Below are 24,283 nucleotides of genomic sequence, written 5' to 3'. Positions count from 1 at the left end.
GGAAGGGAGAAATGACTTTGGCTAGGAATTTGGGATTAGTACGAAGAACGACCTTATTATGATGCATTTTCAAAAAGGGTTCTTGAATGGTTAGTGCTTGTAGTTCAGTAACTCTCCGCAGAGAACTAACAGCTACTAGGAACGCAACATTCCATGTTAAAAATTGTAGTTCACATTTATGTAAGGGTTCGAAAGGAGGTTCCATTAGCCATGTGAGAACAATGTTTAAATGCCACACAGGTGAATGTGGTACTCTGGGAGGAATTATTCTCTTGAGGCCTTCCATAAAGGCTTTAATAGCAGGCACGCTGAACAGAGATAGATGCTGTCTGTTTTTGCAGCAAGATGCAGTCTAATAGACGTGTAGGCTAAGTTACATCTTTGGAGGTGCAGTAAGTATCCTATGTGTTGAATAGACACACGTCTAGGGGATTAATATTGTTGTTGTGACAATATATTACAAAGCGTTTCCACTTAGCTGCATAAAATGCTCTAGTGGTTGGACGTCTAGCTTCTTTTATGACATTCATGCAGTCTGGGGGAAGGTTAAGATATCCAAATTCTAAGACCTCAGGAGCCAAATCGCTAGGTTGAAATGAGCTGGGTCCGGGTGCCTGATCTCTCCATGGTTCTGTGTTAAATGGTGTGGAGACAGGTATAATGTTTGGTGTGGTACTACTGACAGTTGTAGCAGTGTGGTGTACCACGGTTGTCTGGCCCACGTTGGAGCAACTAGGATGAGGGTCAGAGAATGCTGCTGTAGTTTGCGTACTACTAGTGGCATGAGTGGTAGAGGTGGAAAAGCGTACGCAAATCTGTTTGACCAGTTCATCCATATCGCATTGCCTTTGGACAGTGGATGTGGGTATCTTGCGGCGAAGCTTGGGCATTTGGCGTTTTCGTGGGTGGCAAAGAGGTCTACCTGAGGTTGTCCCCACATCTGAAAGAATGGTTGGAGAACTTGCATATGAAATCCCCCCTCATGGGTCTGTTGTGTCTGACGACTTAACAGATCTGCTATGGTATTTTGTACTCCTAGAACATGCTGGGCTAGAAGGAATATGTTTTGAGGTATAACCAACCGCCATATGTCCTGTGCTAGTTGAGAGAGTTGCAGGGACTGTGTTCCGCCCAGTTTCTGTATGTAATACATGGCTGTCATGTTGTCCGTGCGGATTAACGCAGCTTTGTTAGATACTTGCTTTTGGAAAGCTTTCAGTGCTAGGAATATAGCTATTAACTCCAGGTGATTGATATGGAGTAACTTTCGTTGTGGTGTCCACCTGCCTCGCATGGAGTGTTGCAGTAGGTGGGCTCCCCAGCCGGAGAGCGATGTGTCTGCTGTCAAGACTATTTGAGAAACTGGCTCTACGAACGGTCACCCTTTGGAAAGGTTTTTGGTGTTCCACCAGTGCAGAGAGTGAGGAGTCCGACCGTCTACCAACACTAGGTCTGTCAATTGACCTTGAGCCTGGTTCAATTGACGTGATAAGCACTCTTGAAGAGGACGCATTTGAAGACTTGCATGGGGCACTATGAAAATGCAAGAGGCCATCATCCCTATGAGTTGCATGAACACTCGTGTTGGAAGTGAGTGTTGTGGCTGAAATTTGTGAGAAGAGCTTGCATGCTGGCTATCCTTACTGGAGTGGGATAAGCAAGCGCTGTTGAGGTGTTTATTGTGGCACCGAGGTACTGTTGTAGTTTGGATGGTTGCAGTTGAGACTTGGTGTGGTTTATTGTGAACCCCAAGTCGTGTAGCAGTTGGATCGTAGCATGGGAGTGTTCCACACACTGATTGTATGAGCTGGCTTTTATGAGCCAGTCGTCGAGGTACGGGAAGACGTGGATGTGCTGTCTTCGTAAATGTGCCGCCACTACTGCTAGGCACTTGGTCAATACCCTTGGTGCTGTTGCGACTCCGAATGGGAGTACTTTGAATTGATAGTGCTGCCTGTCTATTACAAACCTGAGATATTTCCTGTGAGCTTTGTGAATGAAAATGTGGAAGTATGCGTCCTTGAGATCTAGAGTAGGAAGGAAGTCGTTTTGTAACAGGAGAGGAAAAACTTGTTGAAGTGTGACCATGTAAAAATGGTCTGACTGTATGTATATGTTTAGCGGTCTGAGGTCTAGAATAGGCCTTAGAGAGCCGTCCTTCTTTGGGATAAGAAAGTATAGGGAGTAAGCTCTCTTGTTTTGTTGATGCAGAGGAACTGGTTCTATTGCACTTTTTTGTAGTAATGATATTATTTCTTACTTTAGCAGTGATAGATGCTCTTGTGACATTGGACGCTGTTTGGGTGGTATGTTTGGGGGGTAGATGTTAGTTCTAGACAGTAATTAGATCGAATAATTTGCCGTACCCACCTGTCTGATGTGATGTTGGTCCAGGTAGGAAGGAATTGTTGTAGTCTTCCCCCTCCCCCCACAGGATTGGAATGTTGGGGGAGAAGCGGAGGAAAGTCATTGGGTAGGGGTGGAGGCAGTGCAGGAGTTGTTGGTTTTGCCCCTGCCCTTGTTGTTGTTACCCCTATAACCTCCTCTTTGGAAGCCCTTAGTGAATGTGGATTGACTAGGGGTTTTATAGGAAGTGGAGGGGCTATCAGAGACGTAGCCCCTTGTGTTGCCTCTATATGATGAGCGACGAAAAGAACGTCTGGGAGCATGTAATTGACATTAGGGCCAAATAGGTGTTTCTCATCAAATTGCTGATTGAGAATGGAATTTTGCACTTCAGGTTTGAAACCTGAAATACGTAGCCAGGCATGCCTACGGAGAAGGACACTAGTATTAATTTCCCTTGAGGCAGTATCTGCGGCATCTATGGCACAACGAATGGAAGTGTTGGTGATATTTTTACCTTCCTGTAGGAGTTCATTGGCCCAGTTTTTATATTTATCTGGTAGACGCTGCATTATGGATTCCAGTTCATCATATTGTGCCCTGTCGTTTCTTGCCAATAGTGCTTGAGTATTGGCAATGTGCCAAATGTTAGCTGCCTGTGACGTTGTGCGCTTACCAGAAGCGTCAAGGAGTTTAGATTCCTTATCTGGTGGTAAGGCCTCCCCTGATGTTTGTGAATTAGCATGTTTACATGCATTAGATACTACTAAAGAATCTAGTGGTGCTGGACCACTAATGTAAACTGGATCTGTAGGGGCAGCTTTGTATTTTTTCTCAATGCGAGGGTTGAGGACCCGAGCCCTGCAAGAATCTTTAAATACCTCTGTTGCGTGCTTAATGACCCCTTTAAGCATTGGCAAAATGGCAGTGGACCTTTGTGTATTATCAAAAGTGTCCGGTAGGAAATCTTCCTCCACAGTATCGGTGTGCAAGTCAACCCCATTGTACTGGGCAGCCCTCTGGACTAGTAGGTTAAACCTATACTGTCCTCTGGTGGGGAAGGCCTGAAAGGATATACATCGTCTTGGGGGACGTAAGGCACATCAGGGGTGTTATAATCATCCCATGGATTAGGTGACTGAGGGGGACTATTGGTCCCTACTGGGGTCATGTGCACCCCCACCTGTGTCATCAGAGTCTGTATCTACATCATCATTTGTATTAGTGAATGATGCAGGCGAATGATGTGGTGGAGGAGGTGTAGGAGGTGTAGGAGGAGGACTAGTATGGGGAGCTGGTGGAGAAGAAACCCTTACTTTACTCCTGAGGCACAGCCGGGAGCAGCTAGATTGTATGAGCACTTATCTGTTTTTAAAATTGAAAATTTAGTTTGTTTTAAAAACCACTCACCCTTCCTGTCACACGACTGAAGTGTGCAGGCACCCCTTTACCCAGCAAAACGAGCTCTGGTAAGGACGAAATCGCCAGTATTGTACAATTGCGATTCCCCACGCCCTGACTGGGACACGCCCACTCCAAGGCCACGCCCCCTGCAATATGCTATATAAGAAGCGCTGATTCGCTAGTGTGCAGGTACTCTGTTTACTCCTGAGGCACAGCCGGGAGCAGCTAGATTGTATGAGCACTTATCTGTTTTTAAAATTGAAAATTTAGTTTGTTTTAAAAACCACTCACCCTTCCTGTCACACAACTGAATAACTCGTCCAACCCCCGCCCCGATTTCGGCTCCTATTCTCGAAGCCTACTCCCCCCTGTCCCTTAGATCTGCCCTTATCAACTGCAGATCATTGAGCAAACATGCCATCGACATCTGGCAGTCCCTCCGGGACAACAACTGGGACTTGCTCTTTTTAACTGAAACGTGGCTCAACGATACCACGAATCCCGCCATTTCCCTCGCCGTACCGGAGGGCTACAGTATTATCTGTGCCAACAGACCCAATGGTAAGCCGGGGGGCGGTGTCGCCTTAATCCACAAATCCACATGGACAGTTACCCTTCCTCCATTTGATCAAATTGAATCTATAGAAGGCCTGCCTTTCAGCATCCAAATCTCTCCGTCCCCTTCCTGTTCGGGAATACTTATCTATCGCCCCCCCATTCTAATACTTCGCACTTACCGGCTCTGATGGACTATATTATTCAGCTTAGCACACGATATGCTAATTTCACTGCCTTAGGAGATTTTAACCTCCACGTTAACAACGAATCCTGTTCACATAGCATCCACTTCATTTCCACGCTTGCGGCCTGGAACCTAGTTCAAATAATAACCCTACCAAAGCACAAAGCGGGTCACATACTCAACCTAATCTGCTCCAACTTACCTTCTATTCGAGCCGCCCCCCCCCATTCCAGTCATTTGGTCGGATCATTACCTTATCTCCTTTGAGATTAATATCCCTCGCCCCACCAGACTTATCATTACTCCTAAAATATCAGGCAGAAATTGGAGCCGCATCTCCTCTGATGCGCTCCGGGAACATCTAAAAAATACCCAACCCTGCCCCTCGTCTGACCCCGACCAAGCGATAGACCATTTGGACACTTGGATCGGTCAGGCCATTGATGCCCTGGCCCCCATTAAGCCCATTAAATCCCACAGGGCGGTACCTTCAGCCCCTTGGTACTCAGATGAGCTTTGGCAGAAAAAGGCCTCTAGTAAATCTCTCGAGCGCCTCTGGAGACAGAAGTACTCCCCGGATAATAAAAACATCTATAAAACAGCCCTCAAAGAATATCGGAGAATGATTGAGGAGCAAAAACTGGATTTTCTGGCCTCCAGAATTAAAACCGCCAGCAATGGCGCCAGGGAGATTTTCAACATTGTTAAATCCTTCACAGACCCTAATGCGCTGACTCGAGCCCAGCCTGCCTCACAGACGCTATGTGATAAACTCTCACAATTTTTCAAGGACAAAATCGAGGCTATTTACTCATCCTTCCCCAACCCCAACAGAGTAGGAGGAGAAGAGCAAGCCATTTCTCTCTCACCCCTGCCGTCCACTCTGTCCGACTTTGCAGCCATATCGGAAGCCGATTCCATGACAGAACTTCTTAAATGTAAATCAGGTTCCCCAAAAGACCCATGGCCAGCCAAACAATACAAAAAACTTGCACCCCTACTCAATCCCTACCTGAACCATATCTGGAACGAATCCCTGAGAACGGGTAGCTTTCCTACCAAATGGAAACATGCCTCCTTAGTCCCCATTTTGAAGAAGCCCAATTTGGACCCGACCTTCCCAGCAATTACAGGCCCATCGCCCTTTTGCCTGCTCCAGCTAAGATCCTGGAAAAGCTGGTACACTTTCAGTTGGAGAACTACATCGAATCCAATGGACTTCTTCATGAATCCCAGCATGGCTTTAGGTCGGGCCCCAGCACGGAGTCAGCCCTTATTGAAATGGCTGACTCGGTGAGGTGGACGCTTGACCGAGGGTCGAGGGCGGTGTTAGTGCTGCTGGATCTCTAAGCAGCATTCGACACCGTCTCTCATAAGATCTTGCTGAGAAGGCTGGAAAACTTGGGTTTGGGAGGCTCTGTGTTGAAATGGCTTTCATCTTACCTCTCTGACAGCACACAGCAAGTTTTCACCCCTCCTTTCACTTCCTCTGCCAGACCACTTAAATGGGGAGTCCCACAGGGCTCTTCCCTAAGCCCACTTTTGTTCAATGTCTACTTCACCCCCCTGGCCAAACTGATTGCTCAGACTGGGATAAAATCCACTTCCTATGCTGACGACATTCAGTTACTTTTTACTTTCGACACCCCCTCCGCCTCTGCCTTCGACCCGCTGAAAACCTGCCTCAGGGAAATTTCTAGTTGGATGGACACCAACTCCCTCCGTCTCAATGCAGGAAAAACGGAGATCTTGTTCTTCAACTCACCATCTCCCCTCGATTCCAGTCTGTGGTGGCCGGAGGATCTGAGCCAAGCCCCCTCGCCCAAAGATTCAGTGAGAAACCTAGGAGTACGCTGGGATAACCACCTCAGTTTCAACACCCAGGTACAAACTGTAGCAGCCTCCTGCTTCGCAAAAATTAGAACTATCAAACGGCTCATTAACTATCTGCCGGCGGACTGCCGTAAGACTGTGATCCAGGCATTAATTATATCCCACCTCGATTATGCCAATGCCCTCTACCTTAGCATCACAGCTGGTCTCTGTCACAAACTACAGACGGTTCAAAACGCCGCCACCCGGCTGGTGGAGAGAATCCGTGCCAGACATCACATCTCTCCACACCTCCGTAAACTGCATTGGCTACCCAGTGCTAAAAGATGCGTCTTCAAGGCAATGACACTAGCTTTCCGAGCGTCCAAAGGCAATGGGTCGGCCCATCTGAAAAACACCTTACGACCGTACGTCAATTCCAGGGCATTACGCTCCAATTCCCTGTTTTTCTTGGAAACTCCACGATTTAAACGATCTCGTGCAGGTGGAAAAACCTTTGAGGTTTGTGCCACTCAGCGGTGGAACAAGCTCCCGCTAGCTCTACGCACCTGCCAAACAGAATCAGTATTCCGTAAATCCCTTAAAACCCATCTCTTTTCCTCTTAAACTGGCACCCCGATTCTGTACCTCCTGTTTCCAGAGTTCTCAGCGCCGGGACGCCCCGTTGGGGCAGTTGTGCGCTTTACAAATTACACAAATAAATAAATAAATACTGGAGAAATTGCAATGTCTCTCTTCTTTGGCGGAGGAGGAGGTGCAGGCGCCTCTAGCAGTCTCTTCTTGGAGCTAAGAGCTAGTTGGCCAGTCTTAGGATCCTTCACGAGAGTCTTTTGAGTAGGATCTGGTGTAAAAAGCTCTTCTGTGTATGGCAGATCCTTCGGCGTCGAAGTTTTCCGTTCCGGAGGTTTTTTCGGCACCGACTCGGTAGCTGGTCTAGGGTCTTTTGGCTTAGAAGTATGACCTTTCGAAATGTCTTTTACCAGAACGTGTTTTTTCGGTTCCGGGTGTTTTTATGGCTCCGAAGCGTGAGTCAGGACCTTTAGGTGGTTTTTTACTCAGCTCCGAGTGCGGTTTTGGCATCGGTGAGCCGGTGCCAGTCTTCGGCGCCGAGTGCTTAGGTGTCGGAGCAGCAGTCGGCGTGGTTGAAGAAAATGGCTTCTTCTTCGGTGTCAGTATGGCATCGGCACTGGGAATAGGCTGACTCGAGCCTGAGCCGCCTGAAGACTTAGTAGGTTTCTTTGCCGGGCCCGAAGGGAGGGCGTGGGAAGCAGTCTCTCGGTGTGCACCCTGGCCCGAAGGTGAGGGTGTGACCAAAGCCTTTTTTGAGGGTGTCGAGGAAGGGTTGGGGTCGACGGTCTTACTTACGGCCCGTTGAGCTGGAGTGATGTCCTCGACGTCTGAGTATTCGCATCGGAGGAGCTGGCACTTTGTTCAGCCCGCTGGTGTTCTGGCACGTTGACGCCCTCTTCAAAGATTTCGTCGGGGGTCGAAGCTGACGAGCAAGCCATTGTTCTTCGAGCTCATCGGTCTCGAATTGTCTTTTTGGAGCGGAAAGAGGCACAAGCGGAACAGTCTTTGGCCTCGTGCTCCAGTGAGAGGCAAAGGTTGCACACCTCATGTAGATCTGTGTGGGGAAACTTCGACCCACATCGACGACACTTCTTGAATGGCGTCCTTTCCATGAGCCAGAGAGTAAGGCCCAGGTAGGCCCGAATGCCTTCGTCGATGACCGGAATCGAAGACATCGGAGTGGTGAAGAATCGCGTCGATGGGGAGCGCGATCAAAACAATTCCGTCGAACTGGGTGAGGCTTGCGAGCCGAAGAAAATTCGGTTCCAAACCAAAGCGCAGGAAACACATCCGAGCCCGATGGCAGAAAAAAACAATCTGGGGATGGAGCCAATGCCCATGCGCAATGTGGTCCAATGGAGGAGTCACCTATTTTGTGACTTCCAAAGAACTTTTCAGGGCAAAAACAAACTGCAAACATCCGGGCCCAACACTAGGTGGCGATCTATGCACAGTGTGTAATCTGCAGCTCATATGCCTCAAACACAGTTTTATGTTGGGCGCCCTGAATAGTGCATTGTCTGGTCGCTGCCCTTAATAAGGTTGTGTAATATACAGTCATACAAGTCTCAATCTGTTTGGGCTTAGTCTTTGTGTTTCACTTATTTTTTTGCTTATTTCTTTTTTCTGATATTGACTGTGTTCACTCTTTTTTGAATCACTGAACTCGAGCTTATTCACTTGTTATGTAGAATTTGTTGTCTAGGTCATGTCCAACGATACAAAAATTTGACATCACAAATTGTATTATATGTGTCAAAATTTTGCTTGCGGTCTGTTGAAATATTGTTTTATATGTTGGTCTTGTGAAAACCAATGTAAATTTCCCCAAAATAATTTCCCAAACAAATCAACTCTTAAAATGAAAGAAAAGAAATAAAAACACATGTTTTTGGTCACATCAAGTGTGTGATCCAACGAAATGATGATCAACTAAACTCAGTACTGGCATGTGTGTTGTTGTGTACTAGATTAACTTGAAGGCATTACCCTGTATAGATTTATCTAACTATGCAGCTATGTGTTCCTTACTGCCATCCTGTTAGAAGTCAATGCGGTTTCAAAAATAGTATACAAGTATACAGTAACATTAACTCACTGACTGTCTAGAAAACAGTAGTAATGATTTATTCAGAGACACCACCTGAGGATTTCACAAATATTGGAAACCAGAGTAATTCTGAAGGCTCAAGAAGTTACAAAAATAGGATAATATAGCTCCATTCTTTATTAGGCAGGGGGCATCACCTTTCCAATTGTATATGTTGAAAATCTCTGGGAGCGGATAATTCAGGAACTAGAAGGCATGGAGACATTTAATTTTCACTGTTTCAAATAATCCATTAATCCAAATGTTCATTTGTTACCATTTATTGATTGTGGTAACCTGTAAGGCACTGTAATTGGGACCAGCATTCAATCCACTTCTTTCAATTGAGGTGTTACTACACGTTCACTACACACCACAGTAACAGAAGAGAAAGTCTGACAGTGATTACAGCAAATATTAGAATAATGCTATTTATTTCATTTTATTCCAATTTGGAAACAGTAAGGTGCTTTGTAATTTAATGTCACATAATATTTGAAATTATTGTTCAGCATGCTAAACAAGACTGCTCTAATGAACTTACCTGCTCTGATGCACCACCCTCCCTGGTCAGCTTAGCATCAGTTTGTTTGATGTCCTTTTCCCAGCTTTCTAAATCTCGTAAGAAATCCTGGAGCTCCTCTGCATTTTGCTTCATCTGAAGTTGCAACTCAAGTGCTTTACTTGGAGAAGTCATAACTGCTGCTGTTTAGTAAGCGCAAATCGATCACAGAAAAAAAATCCCATTTAAAGCAAGCACCAATTATCTCATGAATCAACCATGATCTGAAAGGAAAACAGTGTATAAACAAATATCAATAGCATAAAAATATAAAAAGGATTCTTGCTCTCAAAACAATAATCAGTCTCTACAAAGCGGTAATATTCTAGCAAAATAATATGAAATGTGTACATCGAAGAACTCTATTGGTCTGTAATACTAAGTTTGCTGGTAGTAAACTATTTGATTAAAATATATGTAAATATAAAAAAATGAAAAGGGGTTGAAAACCTTGGGGTTTTCTTTAGAGAAAATAAGTTTAGCAAAGTATTTTTTACACGATCAAAAAACAAAGTGAACTATTTTACTATATGGTATAGTAAAGATCACTAACTATGCCTAGGATATGTAACAAACATATAATCTAGGAAGAAGGGTAGGAAAGTAAAGGCATCTAGCTCCCCAATCTTTTTTGGGGAAGGATTAACGTAATTTAAAATAAACTGCATTACTAAAACCAATTTCAAACAAAAGATACTAAGGGGCATATGTATGAAAGTCCCTGTTAGCGATTCTCAAATAGCGATTTTTAGAGAATCGCAATTTGAGAATGGCAAAAAGGATGTATGTAAAAAAATAATAAATAAATAGACACTTTTTTGCGATTTCTTAGAATTCCATAATTGCGATTAGCAAATTGCGAAATTGCAATTAAGGAATACTTTCCCATTCATTTCCATGGGCCAGGAGGCCCATACGAATGAATGGGAAGTCATTCTCAATTTGCGATTCGCAATTTGAGAATCGCAAGTTGAGACTAATGTCAAGGGTGCAAGGGTGTCATTAGGACACCTTGCTTCACCCCTGAAATGAACATGTGTGTGCATATGGTGCACATACACACCCTAAGGGCATGTATGTGCGCCACATGGCACCTTCACAAATGCCAAAAAGTGCTTTTGTGAAAGAAATCGCAAATTACCACCAACTTGAAATTGGTGGTAATTTGCAATTTCTTAAGGTGAAATCGCAAAACTTGAGTGCTTCTTGCATAGCATTCAAGGAATCAGATTTTGCGATTCCTTAAATGCTTACGCAAAGTTAAGGAATCGCAAATTTTGTGATTCCTTAATTTTGAAATGCGATTTCCCCTCATACAGCCCGTTTTTCCGAATTTTTTGTCGCAAACGCTGCTTTTTTGCAATTCGCAGCAATTGCGACAAAAAAATTCTGTTGATACATATGCCCCTAAGTTATCTGAAGGACATATTTGCAATCAAAAAATGTAAAGATGAAAAGTCACCATCAAAGGAACTATTCATCATTTCCACTCACTACAAACACCTAGATTTGGGAGAAGTAACTACTTTATTGGCTTTAAAAGCTCTGAATAATAAATGGAACATAGTGGTGCTTTACAAATCGGCATTGGTCAAAGATGCTTAACATTCACAGTCTTTTCTCATTCTATTTAATAATAGGCAATGCAATTCTAATGCTTCAAGAGAATAAAATACAAAGGTGGCTAATAAGAAACACATTTTATCTAATGGCAAACAAAAAGGTAGATTTTTTTCTACATAATATTTAGGAAATATCTCCATTTGCAGTGAGTCTATACACAATTTATTCATTCACATTATAGTTCAAATCTGATTAACATACCCAACCCGATTCTGCATCTAAAGAGCCTGTTCAAATTCTCCTAAGACTGCCAAAGGCATATTGACAATGTGTGTGGCACAAGTGCAAGCATTTAGTCAGCGTCAGAACAACTGACAGTTCCTAACACACAGGCTAGAAATGCAGACGATTTAGGCCTGCCAATACAAATAAGCGTGGTCAGAACAGGCGTGTAAATGTGATCGTGATAGATACCATGACCTCATTGACTGGGATAGGAACTACAGGTACCCACAAGGTAATGCACTATAATCCTATAGTCAATGTCATCATATGGGGACAGGTTTGTGGGTGCTCGGCTATTCTCAGAAACTTTTGGGCCTCAGTTCACGGCATAGGTTTCAACAAGAGATCCATTATATGTGTATCTTAGCTTCAAAGTCAAATAGTTATCAAGTAGACTATTTGGTACTGGAAATGGGCTGGCACTGTGCAAGGGACATACATAATCCACTGAAAAATCCAGTTCTTTTTTTTTTCTTTTTTTTATTGAGTTTCATGACAGCAAACAGACAGCAAACAAGAAAAAGAAAAAAAAAGGGTTCTTGCATATCAATGGGCATTTCCCCCACTTTGCTTTTGAGACATTTGTAGCCCAATACAATAGATCCACTGTAAACAAAGGCAAGTCTTCATACCAAATTAACAATACTAATGGCACACATAAAATACAAAGTTAAGTAACCGAATGCGAGAACAATAATGTACCAATCTTCTTTAAGAACCTATCCAATTGGTAACTGGAGACCATAACTTATACCCAAAAGTTTTCTTCCTAATACACTTAATTTTATACAGTGCAGTCTCAAGCTGATAAATAGACAATTTGGTTTGCCACTTGATAAAATTTGGCGATTCCACATCGAGCCATTGAGACGTGATACATTAGCGATACAAAGACATACATATAAATATAAAATCTTCCACTACAGCTGAGGCCCTAGAATCTATACTCTCTTCACATCCAAAACTAACCAGAGGTGCCGTTAACTTTACTTGGATGCCCAGACCATTCGTTAGAAAAAGCTCTACATCGGAAATAAACTGAGACAACTTAGGACAAAGGAAAAACATATGAGCAGCATAAGCTGCGTACAGGCCACACCGATAACACTTAGTCCCCCGCCCTGAATTCCATTTAGCCAGTTTACCTGGCCTATAGTACAGTTCAAAGACTGACATAAAATGTTGACTTATCAGTGATACATTCAGTAAAGCATTAGTGGCCATTTCAATACTTCTCCCCAAATCAACACGCTCAATACTCAATTTATTTTGCCATTTGGCTTCCCAGACCTCTAAATAATCGTCTGGCTTCTCCAAACGGCCCTATTTTTTGCCTATCCGTAATCGCTTCGATGATTGCTATTTTCCCAACTTCAATCAGATTTTTTTATATCTTCTGATCGCAGAAGCTGCGCAATTGAAGGTATTTAAGAAAGCATGTGCGCTGCAGTTTATAAGTCTCCCTTAAATAGTCAAATGAGGCAAAATGATTTCCTTGAAACAGGTCCCCTATCTTACAAATCCCCAGACTATGCCAACTTAACTTCACCCGGTCATGAAATATGTCTGGGAGAAGGGAGCAGTTTAGGAGAGGAGTATATAAATTAATATTCGGGCCTATTCCCAATCTCTTTTTAATTGTCCTCCATATAACATAAGCCGTATAAAAAATCTTAAATTTTGTTTTTTTATAACTTTGCTTGATAATCCGGTTTAAGCATTGCTTTGCCTTAGCCCCCAGAAGCATCTCATAATAGACGGAGCAGAAAATCCTCAGTTGGATCTTCCGGTAATATGAGGATGCCCATATGCTGCATTATCGCTACCCAGTGATACATCTGAAAATTCAGGATCCCCCCGCCTCCTCTCTCTCTGGGCAACGTGCATTTTTTAAATGCTCTCCGAGCCCGATGATACCTCCACAGAAATCGCGAACACATTCTCTCCATTCGGGAAAAGTAAAAAGTAGGTATAAGAAATGGGATAGCCCGAAATAAATACAGAAACTTAGGAAAAATTAGCATTTTTAGTACATTGCTGCGCCCAAGAAGTGAAAGCTTTAGATTATTTATTCTATCTAATATTTTGTTAGTAGAAGTTATGATTGGATCCATGTTTGCCGGGATGATATCTTCAATATTAGCAGTGATCGTTATGCCTAAATAAATAGCCTCCTTTTCGAACTTAATATTCTCTGGACGGTCGGCCTCCGAATGAATAAGCTGTGTCTTTTAAAACTATCCAGTTCTCACTGTCAAAGAGGGAACTGGAACTGAGAGAAAGGGGCTACATGTGCCGTTAAAACAAGATATTTCTAAGAACGTAAGTGTAAACAGCTCGGAAATCGAGCACACCACCCTCTGGCAATGAATGGATCACAAAGAACTAAAGTTAAACACCTCATGTTATAGTCAAAATTTGAAAAGGGAAAAACAAGCACTGACAAAAATCTGGTTTGTCCTAAATGAGGAAGAATGCTTCTTCTCATTAAATATCCTATGGCGTTGTTCCTCCAATTTAGGAACAAAGACTGTATTGCCTTCAAAAGGCAAATGAATGCCTGCATTCTTGTGCATAATCTGTATGCCAATCCCTCAGAAAGGGAGTTCTCCTTGCTGCACTGGTGGCTCCTTCCGCCAATGCAGCAGCCCTAACAAAATCAAATAAAACATTTAGCATGAATGTGGTTTGGTTCTCCAGACTCTCCACTAAAGTGGAGTTCTCTCTACAACCCTTTTCTGGACTGTTTTAAATAACTCCTGTCAGAAAGCATAGACTGGATTGTTAATGCACAATATACACACTAGCTCTTATGCCCAGGATGGTTCCTGAGTATGCCTTATTCAGAGCTAAATTTTACTTTTTATCTATTGGGTACCTACTCATATTTGCACTCCTTCCTCCATGGATGCAAGTCCCACAAGACTGGCTACAAAGGCGTCCACTGCTACTGGTTCAGGGATCTTCTTATCCATATATTCTAGTGGAAAAACGTTAGACATAAAGCTCAGAACTTTCACCTGATCTGGATAATTCCACTCTCTTAAAAGTTCATCAAGAACGTGTTGATGAAAGAGTATCAGATGGGTCTGTGTTTTTACAAAATTGTGTCAACACAGGATCAGAGGATGTAAAGGGCATTTCTTCAGAAGAAAACCATAACCTGGCCAGTATTTGGCTTCTTCCCTCTTCTAGATTTAGGCTTCATTTTATCTCCATACCAGCCAGCGTATCCAGGAGAACTCTCCTAACATTCTCCTTAAAGGGTTTCTTTGCTTCATGGCCTCTAGATCTGTGCCTAAAGGGAGAAAATGATCTGAGTGGGAGTCGGAAAAGAAATATGAAGACTCCACCTCATATTTATATTTTCTTGTATTCCTGCCCATTTCTAAACATACAGAAATCAAAGTGCAGCAATTTAAATCAACTTCGCAATCAGTGAGCAAAATAAAGAGAAAAAGAGGGTGCTGGAAAATGCAAGTGCGCATATGCGCAATAGGCACGGAACACATTCTCCAACAGACACTACTCTTCTCAAATGTGTGCTTGCTGCAGGCTACATAGTACCAGTCGCGCTTCCAGCAAAATGTGCATCCAGGACATACATCAAGGACATACATCCAGCCACATACCTATACCGATACCTAGGTAAAGGCTTACCACAATCCTGTACTCAGCAGTCTAAATCTAATTAGATAACAAGCCTTCCATGTTCTCAGGTGGTTTCGAGGATTAGTACATACACTCAAACCCTCTCAAGTCAATCCCACATTGCACTTCCGTACTTATCACTGTGCCCAGAAGAGAGATCCCAAACTATGTCAATGGGAATATAAACAGAAGCCCTTCCTCCTACCTCCTGGTCTCAGTCATAAGACAGGAAAAAAAACAGGAAGGATTAGAAGTAGGCTATGCGTTATGGCACCTCTTCGGTGGGCAGCATGTATACTTCTACTTCCTGTTCTTTTCCGGTCATAAGGAGGGATACACTTCGCACGTAATGGCACGGACGATGACTTAGGAGACAATGGTTTGCACTGCAATACTGTTGCCTATGAAGAATGAACCGTTGGTGCGGTAGTTACTGTGATGGCAGATAAAATAGATCCACTACTGGTTAATGGACCTGTGTTATACACTGGAAGTTGAAATGATAAGCTGAACTTACTGTGTATGCAGTGTATTTGCAAACTTTTCAAGTTTAGATCCACAACACTTCACTGCAAGATCAAATTAAAACTAGATTTGACTTTGTTACAAGAAAATGTAGACATCTATAATCTGAAGCATTTTATTAGCAGGGCTAATGTAGCGACAAACATTTTAAAATCAGCTATTCAGGAGGTGTTGGAGAAAAAAATGCTTAGGAACCATTTGTCTTAATTTGTAAAACATCAGGATTGTGTTTTAATTAAAAATGAGCTGGAAAAATGGGGTAACTGGTAAACTTTGAATAGATATAGACATACAATGCCCACATAATGCCCATTAGAGTAAAACAACGGACCACCATATCCGAGATAACTTTTAAAATAAAGTTAACTTTTTTCTTTTAAACGCAGACCAGTTTAAGGGAAACTGGGCTGTGTTAAAAAACAAAAATTTACTTTTTTTAGTTGAGAACAGGCAGCTCCCCAACTAACTTTTCTGTACAAAAGGGAAGGGGTACCAAAAGGTCTTTTGCGCATATGTTACCACCCAAACTATGAAGTGTGTAACATTTCAATATTTTGCGACTTCATTTCGGTCACAAAACATGGATACATACCTGTCAGGTGGAGGGGAGTGCCGGGGAAGAAGAATTACCAGAGGACTTACCTGCGATATGCCAAAGGTCTCTGCCAGCACCTCAATTGCGATAGAAACAAAAAACAGACTTTTCCAGGAGGCCAATGAAGAGCCAGAAACAGAAGGACAACAGAAAGTACAAAAAAGAATGTGAGAGAGGATGGCCATGGGTGAAGCAGGTCTGAGGATGAAGTGGATGAAACCTGGAGAGAGGAATACCAAGTGGTATTGAAGAAGTGGGTGAAAAACGAGGGTAAGCTTCTGAGATTACGTTTTTACTGCAAACCAGAACTGTTGGACTTGACCCTTCTTGCGGGGTCACCCCTAAACTCTTTGCCTTCCTCCTAACCTCTTTTCCAACACAATTGCGGTGGTTTCAGGACTCTGGGCACTTTAGCACTGGTTATGAGTGCAAAGTGTGTGTGCTTTCTCCCTTCCATCGGCTTACATTAGGAACCCCCCCCCCCCCACCTTATGGGATATCTCCCCCATGGTAGAAAACATGTATGCCATTGTGGAATTGCCACTTTTAAACCTTGCCATTTCGGTGTCCTGTGGGCCTGCCTGATGGAAGGCTGGCTCCGCCCCCTGGGGTGTGTGTCTCCCAGACCCCGGCTCATAAAGGGAGGAGGGAAGTCTGGCAAACAGGGTGCTCTTCACCTCCCCCAAAACCAGTTGGGACCAGTTTCCCCAGAGACCCTTCCAGAAGCTTCTGGCCCTTTCTAGTAGGTGTGGTGATGGGTGTATATATAGAGGAGCTGAGACTCCATGTGGGTGTGCTTGGACTTTGATTTGGAGGGGACACTCTGCCAGGAAGTACTGCAGCCAGGGCCTGCGTTCTGGCCCCTGTGCCCATCTGTACCACTCTGGTGTCCACAGGGCCAGTGAGAGACCTTTGCTGGAGTGAAGGCTGCTGTGCCAGGAGGAGTGCCACATTATGGGGATTGACTGTTCCAAGGACCTGCTGTCCTGTTCTGATAAGCTGCCAACTGCCTGCTGATCTTGCCCAACATTGCCTGTCTGCTCCCCCTGGCCCCTAGCGCCTCATGGGTGCTACTTTATTGTGTGGGACCCTGAAACTTTGCCAGCTACCTAGTGCCTCGTGAGCACTGAATCTAGCACCTGCCCAGGCAAAGAGGAGCGGACGGCTGCAGCGCTGGACTGCCGAAGCGCTACGAGGGCATCCCGGCGTGTGGGATTGGTCGGTGCTAGTGATAGAGGAGGGGGTGCCCACCCCGCTTTGCACCAGGAAAGCGGGTGCCCACCCCGCTTTATACTTCAACATAACGGGAGCCTACCCTGCATTATCGCTGTGTGGCGGGAGCCCACCACGCACTCTGAAATCGCGGAAGAAATCACTGCTGCGGCCCGGGAAGAAGAAGCGCCATAGACGCGGCGAGGAAGCTGGGCAGCCAGTCTGGAGGTGGGCCGGGCCGCACCTTGCGGACTTTGGCGGGTGCCCACTCCGCAGTTGTCTTTTGTTAGCGTGGGAGCCCACCCCGCTTTGTACTTTAAATTAGGAGGGAGCCTACCCCTCATTGCTGCCGGGGAGCCTGGACTGTGTTGCTGCGGGAGGCCTGGGGCCCGAGATCGCCGCCCGGGCGCCTGCTGCAGTGAGAGGCGCTGTGTCAGGATGCGCTGGATGCCCAAGATCACCGCCCCTGCCCGAGTCTATACGGCCTGAAGTTCCTGACAAGATCGCCACGGCGGCCCAGGAGCCTCAGGAGTCCCGGCTGCGTCATCCCCAGCATCCTGGGGAAGCCGCGCTGGGATTGGCTCCTGCACATGGCTATTCGGGAGTGCCTGGATGGAGGCGGCAGGGCGGTTCTGATCTTACTAGACCTCTCTGCCGCCTTCGATACGGTGCCCCATTCGTTGCTTCTGGCCAGATTGGGTGCTGTCGGTATTTCAGGCCGCGCTTTGGGTTGGTTGACCTCATTTCTGAAAGATAGATTACAGCAAGTGTGGGTCCCCCCTTATGCATCTAAGGCTAAGGAACTTACCACAGGAGTCCCGCAGGGGTCTACCTTAAGCCCCTTGCTTTTTAATGTTTATGTGACCCCTTTGGTCTATCTAGCTGAGCAGCTGGGTGCCAAAATAATGGCTTATGCTGATGATACCCAGCTGCTCTTCACCTGGCCAAAAAATCATCTAGACCCCTTGACCGTTCAGAGTTGCCTGTCGCAGGTTTTTCGCTGGCTGGCAATGGCCCAGCTTAAATGTAACGAGGAGAAGACGGAGATCCTCCTCTATGGATCTTTTCCGGATAATTTCAGGGAACAAATTTGGCCCTCCGACCTACCCTGTCCGAACTCATCAGGTGCCCCTGTAAAGAACCTAGGTGTCTGGTTCGGACAGGATTTAAAGTTCGGGGAGCATATTAAGAAACTAACCGGTACCTGTTATGCCACTCTAAAGGCCCTCAGAAGGTTTTTTCCCCTCATTCCCGGCAAAGCTAGAGAGACTGTGCTTAGAGCGTTGATTTTATCACGCTTAGATTATGCAAATGCACTCTTCAGTGGCCTACCTGATTACATGGTCCGTCGACTTCAGGTTATTCAAAACTCGGCAGTCAGGTTGATGTTTCAACTACCCAGGAGAACTAGTGTTCGTGAACATCTGCGCAGCCTTCATTGGTTGCCTATTGCCAATCGTATTTTGTTTAAAATTCTGGTCCTGGCATATCGGGCTATCAATCAGCAAGGCCCAGTATACTTGCGGAATAGATTTGTTCTTTATGCTCCTAAACGGGCTCTCCGCTCGGCTAACCTTTGTCAGATGGTCCAGCCTAAATTTAAGCTTGCCAGAACTGGAGGCAAATCCATCTCTGTTAAGGCTGCTAGAGTATGGAATGTTCTTCCTTTGGCCCTTCGCACTGCCTCCTCACTTTCGCAGTTCAAGAAGGGACTCAAAACATACCTGTTTAATATTACTCTGTAATCTCTCTCTTCGGTGTGTTAGTGGCCCCGCCTTTTTATCATGTACTCATCGCGCCAGGATACTCCTGAGTAATAGAGCGCGCAATAAAAGGATTTATAACATAACATAACATAACATGGTGTTGCCGGCAACGAGAGGTCCGCCTGAGAGAAGCCGCAGGGAGGTCTTGGGAGTGCGAGACGTCACCACGCACCCCCGGCCCGGTTCCACTGCTGCCGGGAAGAGGGATGCTGGAGCCATCAGGGGCCTCACAGCAAGCAGCGCCAGCTGAGAGAGGGCCACAGAGTGAAAGTAGCAGCGCGAGGAGTCCCTGGGAGCTCCGGTGAGTGTGGAGCTCCCAGTGTGCAGCATCGGTGTTCCCGGAAGCATCAAGACACTGAACCAATCTTCTCTTGTAGCCGCGTGCTGAGCCTGCTGCAGGGAGGACCCAGAAGAGGTCGAAGGTGACAGAGGAGAGACCGGTGAGTGGGGCTCATTGGGGAGCTGGGTGTGTTGGGGGCATCGGGGTACATCGTCGGTGTCCTCCTCCCCTTTGGTCCCTATGAGAGGACCATAGTGGTCGTACTGGTTTCCCAGCTGTCCCGCCTGGAATTCGGCAGCTGCACCGTGCCGCCACCTTTGTGTTGGAGTCAACGTGGGGCTCCAGCGTGAACTTGGACGCAGTGTACCGTGGGCTACTCAGCGGCGCCGCAGCTGTGGGCCGCAGCAACGTTCTTTTTGGCAACCCTATTTTTGGAGTGGGGCATTTTTTACTCCAGAGCCCCAGGAAGGGGGGGCTCCAACGGACCAGGGCTGACACTACTTTACTCAACTGTCACGCCGGACAGTGGGCAGTGGCAATGAGGGCCGGGTTGCTGGCCGGCTGGTTCCAGAGAATCTGGGCTTCGCGCTGGCTTGGTTTCCCTTTTGGGAGCAGCATTCTTTCAACCAGAATGCCGGGGCCAATAAGGCCACACCCCTGATAGTTGGAACTCTGCCTATGTTAATTGATGGTTCTTCCCAGCGCTGCCAGCCCGAACGGGTTAGCTATTTCAGCCCTACTTTGTCCCTGATTGGGAAGTACTGTTCTTCCAGAGGGATAGAGGCTCATAAGTATTGTGGGGAGTGCAGAATCTACTACACAAGGAAAGCCCTGAGTTTATGTGCACTTCATTGATGTTGATCTCCACTGAGACTGACTTGTAACTGCCTAAAGAAAATACTTAATGTGCCTTTTGCCTGCTGAGGAGGCCTTCATGTTCACATTTTGAGTCTCATTCTAATAGGGGGATGCATAATGTAAGTTATGTCTAGAGATGTTGCATTCATGCTCATGTGATCTTCCATAACTGTCATGTTTTGATGCTTGCATTTTATGCCTGAGCTAACGTGGTTTATGCTTACAGCAATATTGCTGACCTCATTATTTTGCCAGTAGTCACTGGTTGCTTTGTATAGGCCTAACGCCTGATTAAGAGGTGTATGCCTGATCTGATATGTTTATACCTTATGCCAATATGATGATGCCTAGTTCCTGTTCTTGCCAGTAAGTACTGGCTGTTTTGCATTTAGTGGTGATATGTCGTGATGGTTCTGGCAGGGACCTGATTGATGCTGCCTTTTATATAATCCCTTGTAAATTGCTACCTGGTGTGGGTTGGCACAGTGTATATGTACCTGTGAAGTTATTTTATATAACCTGGTGTGGAGCCTCTTCTGTAGTGTGCCTTGTGTGTGGCCTGTGAGTGTGCGCTGCGCAGATGCTTTTCACATTGCTCCTAAGTTTAGCCTACCCACCCGAGCCAAACTACCCCGTTTCTAACAAGAACACCTAACAAGTGGAACTGGGTATAAGAGCTGTAAGAGCCTTATAACCCGCAGATGTCAAAGGAAGACACCCAGAGTCCGGCAGACTGCGAACACCCTGCCGGTTTCGTGTTATCGCCCGCCTTGCTCCAGTAAGAACTGGCTTTTGCAAGGTGCGTGCCAGGGTGGGCGAGTGAAATGAAAAGGGGAAGTTCATGAGGGATCTGTTGGGTTCTTCTGGAGAACTATAACCTGAAGATATTGAAGCCTGATAACAGGGCGTTAAAGAGGATTAGAAATCCGAAATTTACTTATTAAGAAGTACAAATCTCACAGTTAAGCGAAGAAATGATAGAGTTCATCTAGACTTACTTCTCTCCCTTGCTTAAGTTCCGACACCTTCTTATTGGCTTTGTTGTTCTTTCTATTTCACCAGTTCATGCAAATACATATTTAAAAGGTCTCTGAGAGAAAATAAAGAGAGATCCTGGTTAAACCCGGCTAAGAAGCCTAAAAAGGGAAACAGACTATTAAAGATAACCGAGACAGATAATTTAGAGAGAAAGAACAGGCAGATAAAGATCTAAAAAGGCAAAGCAGACAGCACAGAAAAGGTATGCAGTGCTAGTGTTTATAAAAGGGCTCACAACATATAGAAACTTACCTTTGGTCTCTTTTCTCCGAGAGCACTGGTGGAGAGAATCCGAGAAGACACCTAAGGAAGGAAAGAAGTGTTTAAAGAATGACATTAACTACAGATCAAAAGCCATTTTCCACTCCACACTGTGAATAAAACTAAAAACAGGACTTATGCTTAAAACTAAGTAATTTAGTTTCATCTATTTTCCAAAGCATAATAAAAGAAAAGAAGTACTGTGCTTAAATCCAGTTGTGTGGAATCATTATCCTGTGCTGTGCCAACGATAATTCCATAATGATTCACTATTTGGAAGAGTCACCCTAAACACTCCCCTTCCAAATAGCGATTAATTATGCCTTTCTAAACCCATTTCGCGATTCAGTAACATATTACTAAATCGGAAAATTAGATTATTTCTTTAAAAAAAAACATTTTGCAGTTACAAACCGGGTGAATATTTTTAACTTTCAGGCTTTACAACCTCAATATGGGTTTGACCATCAGCCCATAGCATTTAAGATAAAAAAAAGTGAGGTAAAATATATATTGTTAGTAAAACAAAATTAGACTGCATCTAGTGCAAATCATTTTTTAACTGTTTCCATAAGGACACACTCAATAACTCAGCTGTTAATACCCTTACAACACCTCTCAAAAGAAAAAGAAATCTTTATAACAAAGAATGCTAAAATGATTCTATCAAAGTCATATACTGGCTCCACAAAAGCCTTAAGATTTGCCGATTAACCACTCATAACATTAGGCACACTTTAAAAAGAAACTGAAATGAAAAAATGCAATATTCTGAAATGAGTTTTTATCAATGACGCAAACACAAGGAGATGATTGACGGAGCGCTGAAACTTTTCAAACACTCACCTAGTCACAGATCTGGGTTGAATCTATTATCGTTCTTCAGCTCACTTTGCCACCCAGTTCAGACCGAGCCATATGCAAATCAGTCTTGACCCTGTTCCTCATGGGAACCGTCCAGCCCGAGCTGAAAACTAAGTCTTCTCTGAACCGGAAACAAGCAACCTGGGACTGCTTTTGGGGTAAAACCCCTCACCAGCAGGCTACCTTGCATCCAGTGGATAAGAGAGCAAAGTGAGCAAGAGATGATAGATGGGGCGCTGACAGACACTTATGCAGGGTATGCCCAGACGTGGGTCCCTTGCTCACTTTGGAACTGGATTCAAGCTAGCCTAGCTTATGAGAGGATGTTACCCCGAAACTAGTCCCAGGATGCTTGTTTCCAGTCCAGGGAAGACCTGGCTTCGCAATTCGTCTGGACTGCTCCGATGAGAAGCAGGGTTTTAATGTTTTGCATATGGCTGGGTCTGAACTGGGGTGGTGAAGTGAGCTAATGAACAATGATGGATTCAACCCAGATCTGTGACTGGGGTGAGTGTCTGAAAAGTTTTAGCACTCCGTCCATCATCTCCTTGTATTTGTTTGTTTGTCCTCAGTTGACAGGGTATACCCAGATGTGGCTGCTTTGCTCACTTTGCCACTTGATTCAAGCTAACCTGGCCGATGCGGGGTGTTACCCCGAAACCGGTCCCAGGATGCTTGTTTCTGGTCCTGGGAAGCCTGTCTTCGCAGTTCAGGGTTGACTGTTTCATGAGGAGCTGGGTAAAGACAGATTTGTTTATGGCTAGGTCTGAACTGGGGTGGAGAAGTGAGCTAAAGAACGACGATGGATTAAACCTAGGTCTGTGACTGGAGATGAGTGACTGAAAGGTTTCAGCTCTCTATTCATCATCTCCTTGTATTTGTTTTATCAATGACTCTAATTAATGCTCCAGCCCTCCAAAGCCTGCCTGCTTTCCTGAACCCAGGTAATGGTTGCCTTAAGTAAAGTGCATGGGGGTGCCATAGTCTTTCCTCCACAGAGGGTGTTTTGGGGTTGATTGGATGCACTCTCAGGTCCCGTAACTACCTGAATCCCTGAGTTTGCACCTCCCAGGCATAGCCCCTGTCACCTCTGTGCAATTTCTTAGCCCTTTATTCAGTGTGGTTCAAACTGTATATAGACAGACTGCTCCGTGGCACTTTGTATTGCCTAGCTTCTGGTTTAACCTGTCACACAGCATGATTACAAGCCTTTGCCTTTTTTGCGACTCCTTTCACAGCACTTTCAATGATTAAGAAAAAAAGAGAGGGCTTACTCTTTACTACCCTCCCTAAAGGGAAGGCTCACTAGATGATGCATGTCCAACCTACTTTAAAATCTTTATCTGAAGTTGTAATAACTGGTTTTACCTTCATCCAACACCTATTTTCATCTGCCACGGTCCCTAGTGGGTGGGGGAAACAAAGTAATCTAACCCCTTTTAAAGAAGTCAAACTTCAAGAGTCAAGCTGTGAGACAAATGTAAATACGGTGAGGGGGACCGGCCGGGGAAAGCTATCGCAGACTTTGCCTAACTACCTAAATTCTCCAATTACATTGCAGAAATTCAGGTCTTGGAAGGCGCAACATGTAGAAACTAGTCCAGCCAGTTATATACATTCATGGCATATAACAACAAGCATTTGCAATGCAATAGGTCTCGCATTAGGAAAGTTTGAGCTATTGGTATTGTAAATGACAATTTTTGTATTTATGTGTTGGTTTTGAAAATAGCGAAATTATTAGCTTTGTCATTTACAATGCGAATAGTTTTAACTTTCGCAAATATGACACCAATAGCATTTGTAATGCAATATGTGTTGTATTTATGTGACTTAGAC

General features: G+C 44.8%; 1 protein-coding gene across 11 annotated transcripts in view; it reads right to left on the bottom strand.

The window, feature by feature from the left end:
* RPAP3 (RNA polymerase II associated protein 3) overlaps positions 1–24,283 on the bottom strand; it is a 385,109-nt gene that overhangs the window by 347,311 nt on the left and 13,515 nt on the right. For 4 of the 11 annotated variants that reach the window (XM_086919117.1, XM_086919121.1, XM_086919111.1 and 1 more), the window contains 3 exons: positions 21,572–21,622; positions 21,280–21,371; positions 9,529–9,770 (listed from right to left, as the gene is read on the bottom strand). In XM_086919117.1, coding sequence (XP_086775243.1) covers positions 9,529–9,681 — 153 coding nt within the window. In that variant the 5' untranslated portion in view covers positions 9,682–9,770; positions 21,280–21,371; positions 21,572–21,622. Of the gene's footprint in view, positions 1–9,528; positions 9,771–14,276; positions 14,375–14,615; positions 14,693–16,212; positions 16,243–21,279; positions 21,372–21,571; positions 21,623–24,283 lie in introns of all 11 variants that reach the window. The other 7 variants (XM_086919113.1, XM_086919122.1, XM_086919112.1 and 4 more) reach the window with 6 other exon arrangements.

The sequence above is a fragment of the Lissotriton vulgaris genome, chromosome 1_1 (genome assembly GCF_964263255.1).
Source record: "Lissotriton vulgaris chromosome 1_1, aLisVul1.2, whole genome shotgun sequence".
NCBI lineage: Eukaryota > Metazoa > Chordata > Amphibia > Caudata > Salamandridae > Lissotriton > Lissotriton vulgaris.
This window is presented reverse-complemented; position numbering and strand designations above follow the sequence as displayed.